General features: G+C 48.5%; 1 protein-coding gene and 1 pseudogene across 1 annotated transcript in view; both read left to right on the top strand.

The window, feature by feature from the left end:
* The window catches only part of LOC107313628, a 15,452-nt pseudogene extending 14,333 nt beyond the window's left edge, over nucleotides 1-1,119 (top strand).
* Nucleotides 1,120-2,655: 1,536 nt separating this feature from the next.
* Nucleotides 2,656-3,812, top strand: part of LOC107313656 (alcohol dehydrogenase class-3) — a 14,989-nt gene continuing 13,832 nt past the window's right edge. Inside the window, exons 1-2 of the mRNA XM_015862101.2 lie at nucleotides 2,656-2,774; nucleotides 3,728-3,793. Of these exons, the coding sequence (XP_015717587.1) occupies nucleotides 2,757-2,774; nucleotides 3,728-3,793 (84 nt within the window). The 5' untranslated portion in view covers nucleotides 2,656-2,756. The remainder of the gene's footprint in view (nucleotides 2,775-3,727; nucleotides 3,794-3,812) is intronic.

The raw sequence follows: 3,812 nt of genomic DNA, 5'->3' as shown, positions 1-3,812 counted from the left end.
TAAACCCCTGCTGGTTCAACAGCTCCCATTGATCCTTTCCTTCTACTCAGTGGGCGCACTTGTAAAGGTTCTCTGATTGGAGGTAGGAAGCTGGGAAAGCAATTTTAGCCATTTTAATTTTCTCCTTCATGGGACTCCCAGATGTGTCACTGGAATAAATACACTCCCAGGACACACACTAATGCTTTCATTGATAATGAATTATATGGGTTCAGCAATGCACTCAGTTCATCCCAAAACGAACTTCCACCTAGTAGCTGTTATCCACTTTGCCTCTTTAAATATTATGAGGATTTCAAGGTTGGCAGCAACCCAGAAAGACTTCTTTGGAGGCTGCAGATGTTAAAGCCACAAGTGAAAAAGAACAGTGACCCAATGCGCACATCATGAAGATACAGCCACACAGTAAGAACCTCCCGCCGAATCATAGAAGAGTGTCTGTGTTTGGAAGCGATACAATGTAAGACAGCAGTAACAATAATAAATGCTGCAGATAACTTTTATCATGCTTGCTGACCCACTTTAAACACTTCAGGCACCAACCAACTCCACCAGGGTCTCTTTTACCGAAACATTCATTATTTTCCAGTATTCACTGCATGCAATTTCTCCCATTTTCCAGGCTGGAAAACGAGAGATTCCATCCCCAAATTAGTTGCCAGCTACTTGGAGAAGAAATTTAACTCCGACTTGCTGATCACACACACGCTGCCGTTTGCTCAAATCAACGAGGGATTTGAATTGCTCCGTGCAGGCAAAAGGTGAGATCCTGATTCTGGACCTGTAGAACGAGTGATGCACCAGCGCCTTTGAAGGTGCATCTCTGTCATCACGTCAACTCAGCCAGTAGCACCACTTGTAACTCCTGCCTTCCATTTTCCCTCTCCAGCATCCGCACTGTGCTGCTCTTCTGAAGGACGCGATCAGGCAGCATGAATGCAGCACACAGTCCAGCAGATGCCCCCCTGTGTGGGCCCTTCCCTCCCCCATTGCCTTTTCATGGAGTGTACAGACAGAAGCACAAGGATCCTGTCAGCTGTGCTGCTTCTGCCAGCGCTCCTGCGCCCATCCTCTCCTGAGAAAACAGTTCTATAAATAAAGGCTGTCTTACAAACTCTTCCTGCAGAGTGCTGTGAAACAATAGGTGCTGATGTTTCTGAGCTGCACATTCTTTGCACACTTTCACACCAAACACCTCACACACTTTTGCACGTGCACGTCCACCTAGGCCAGTATCTCATCTGGCTGAATGCTGTGACTCAGACCAAGGGACAGAGAGCCCACACTGCTGCCAGTCCTTCCTCTCTCAGGATCACCACGTGTTTCATTCACTCCATGTCACTTGCTGACACAGTCTGTCATACCCAACATTCATTTCAACATCAGATCCCATCTGCAGTAACTGATCCCGTCTACAATAATGTGGATTCAGTAGAAACAAGAGTGGAATATTGTCTCAGCTCTCATTGGCACCTAAGAAAATATTTTCCGTGGAAACAAAGCCACTTTTCTCTAACAGCCATGACGCAGCTAAATCGTGAGCTCAAGAGAACTCAAAAAAGGTTTGATAAAACCAAGCTAGTGGGGATAGAAGGGCCAGAGAGAGAAATTGTCCAACACGTGCCAGATACATGGTGCTTCTTAGGCACTTCCTACTGCAGGAACTTTACAGATTATAACAGTAGTCTTCAGGGTGGAGGATCATAAAAACAAAATGAAGCAAGTAAAAAAATATAGGGAAAAAAGTACAAAAAACTTCTTCAGATATGACCTGTTCAAAATCATGCAAAATCCACTTTCACCGTCCTAAGAGCCCAAAGGTTTGAGAACACCAAGCGCTCAGGCTCCTGACAGCAGCATGGCAGAACTTGATCTTCACCACACAGATGTTGGGTTGAACCAGCAGGGATGAAGAACAGGCTGCCCGGCTGTACTTCCACAGGGCTGAAACCACAGTCACAAAACAGGGCCACTGAGCCCCAGGGGACAGCTCAGCCAGTTGAAAGGCACATTAGCAATGCCTTTCTGCACTGGAGAAGCCTGAGAGTGCTCACATGACTTGCAAGTTGGGTTTTGGGCTTCTTTGCCAATAGCAAGGAGGAAGCTGACCTCACCATATCAGTCTGAACTCTTTTTTTTTTTTTTCTTTTTTCTTTCTTAAATACATTAAATATTAACCATTTCACAAATACTGGGGGCAAATTGCTGCCAGGACAAAGTTCCCCGCTTGACAACAAGTGGTGCCTAAGGAAGATCGACTGGTGATGGGAGTCTCCTCCCTCTAGCACTTCCACCAGCAACTGCAGAGAAAACTCTCTGAGCTCTGATGTGCCTTTCAGAGGGCACGGGGCCTCTCCAAAAGGCAGAGCCACAACAAAAGCCTTCCTGGAGGACTTCTGCTAATTCCTCACACAGCACAGCTGCCAACCATTGGTACCTCGCTGCTGCTACCCACCTCCTCCCCCCTCACTAAACTCTCAGCGCCCAGCCCCGTATCCAGGAGAACCACCTCTCCCACTCTCTTCTGAGCTTCCTCTGGCCCTCCTCCAGGACTCCCAGCNCCACCTCTCCCACTCTCTTCTGAGCTTCCTCTGGCCCTCCTCCAGGACTCCCAGCATGCCCCTGCCTTGCCTACACCTGCAGCCAGCGGTGCACAGCTGCACTCAGGGCTTCCCCGCAAGACACGCGTCCGGACGGACAGACGGCACCAAGCCTCCATCCTCTGCCACTGCTGGACACAGCTCCTCTCAGACCACATGGCCACTTCTGGAAAAGTAAGGGTACCTTGCTGCCTTCTTTCCTTCCCCCCACGCACTGAGATACCCTGGGAATGGCTCAGCCAGCACACCTGGGCTGCAGACCATCCTTTCTCTGACTTCCCTCTCTCACTCAAACCTCTCTGAGTTACACAAGCCTCTGCTCCCATATAGCTGCAGAACATCAGTATCTGCGTGAGGCAGTAGCTTACCCAGCACGGGAAGGGGGGGCTTCTCACAGCTTTCTCCCACTGGAAACTGAGTAGCTCTTTTGCTATGAATGCTGCCTGGATGCCAGCAGCTTCTCTGCTCCACACTCCTTCTCCAGGATTGCGCTGTGACACTCAGTATCCTTCCAGAAGTGCTGTTGTAGAACGGCGGGAGAAAAACGACCACACCTGTCATTGACATATGATCAGCTAATCTCATTTATTCCTTGTCTGAGTGTACATTTATAATACGGATAATTAGCTCATACATATTGCAAAAGCGGAGCTCATCATTCGTTCCAAATTACATACCATCCCAGAGTATCTTAGCAGCTTATTGTTATCATACTGAGAGCTACACCCTTCCTGAGTTCCCAGAACCATGGCTAGTTTCTCACCATCCCAGGGCATCCTGATGTTCTCGCTGTCCTTGCAGGTGGTACGGCTGCTTGATTAACTGCACCGTGTTTATGACCTTTCTCAGCTAACTAGCTGTAAAAAACACTCTCTACAAAGTGCCTAGGTCCTCTCCTCCCCTAGGGAACAGCTTGCAAGAGGGAGACCACAGGATCCCATTAAAAGAACAGGATGCTGAACTGGTCATTGGAAGGGCACAGGCCAGGGCAGAGTTAGCGTTTAGTACTTCCTTGGAGCTGAGCTATTGACAGAGTTTGACAGACCATCAGTTTACTTCTTTTTAATCAGTTACTCCTTCTCAGAGGTGCATCTTCTCACACAGCCTCACCGCTTCCATTCTTCCAGGTTATCCGATGCAGAGCTGCAGTTGCCTGGGCAGCGGGCAAATCACTCTCTGTTGAGGAGATAGAGGTTGCACCTCCAAAGGCAC

Source organism: Coturnix japonica, chromosome 4, assembly GCF_001577835.2.
Source record: "Coturnix japonica isolate 7356 chromosome 4, Coturnix japonica 2.1, whole genome shotgun sequence".
Lineage (NCBI taxonomy): Eukaryota > Metazoa > Chordata > Aves > Galliformes > Phasianidae > Coturnix > Coturnix japonica.
This window is presented reverse-complemented; position numbering and strand designations above follow the sequence as displayed.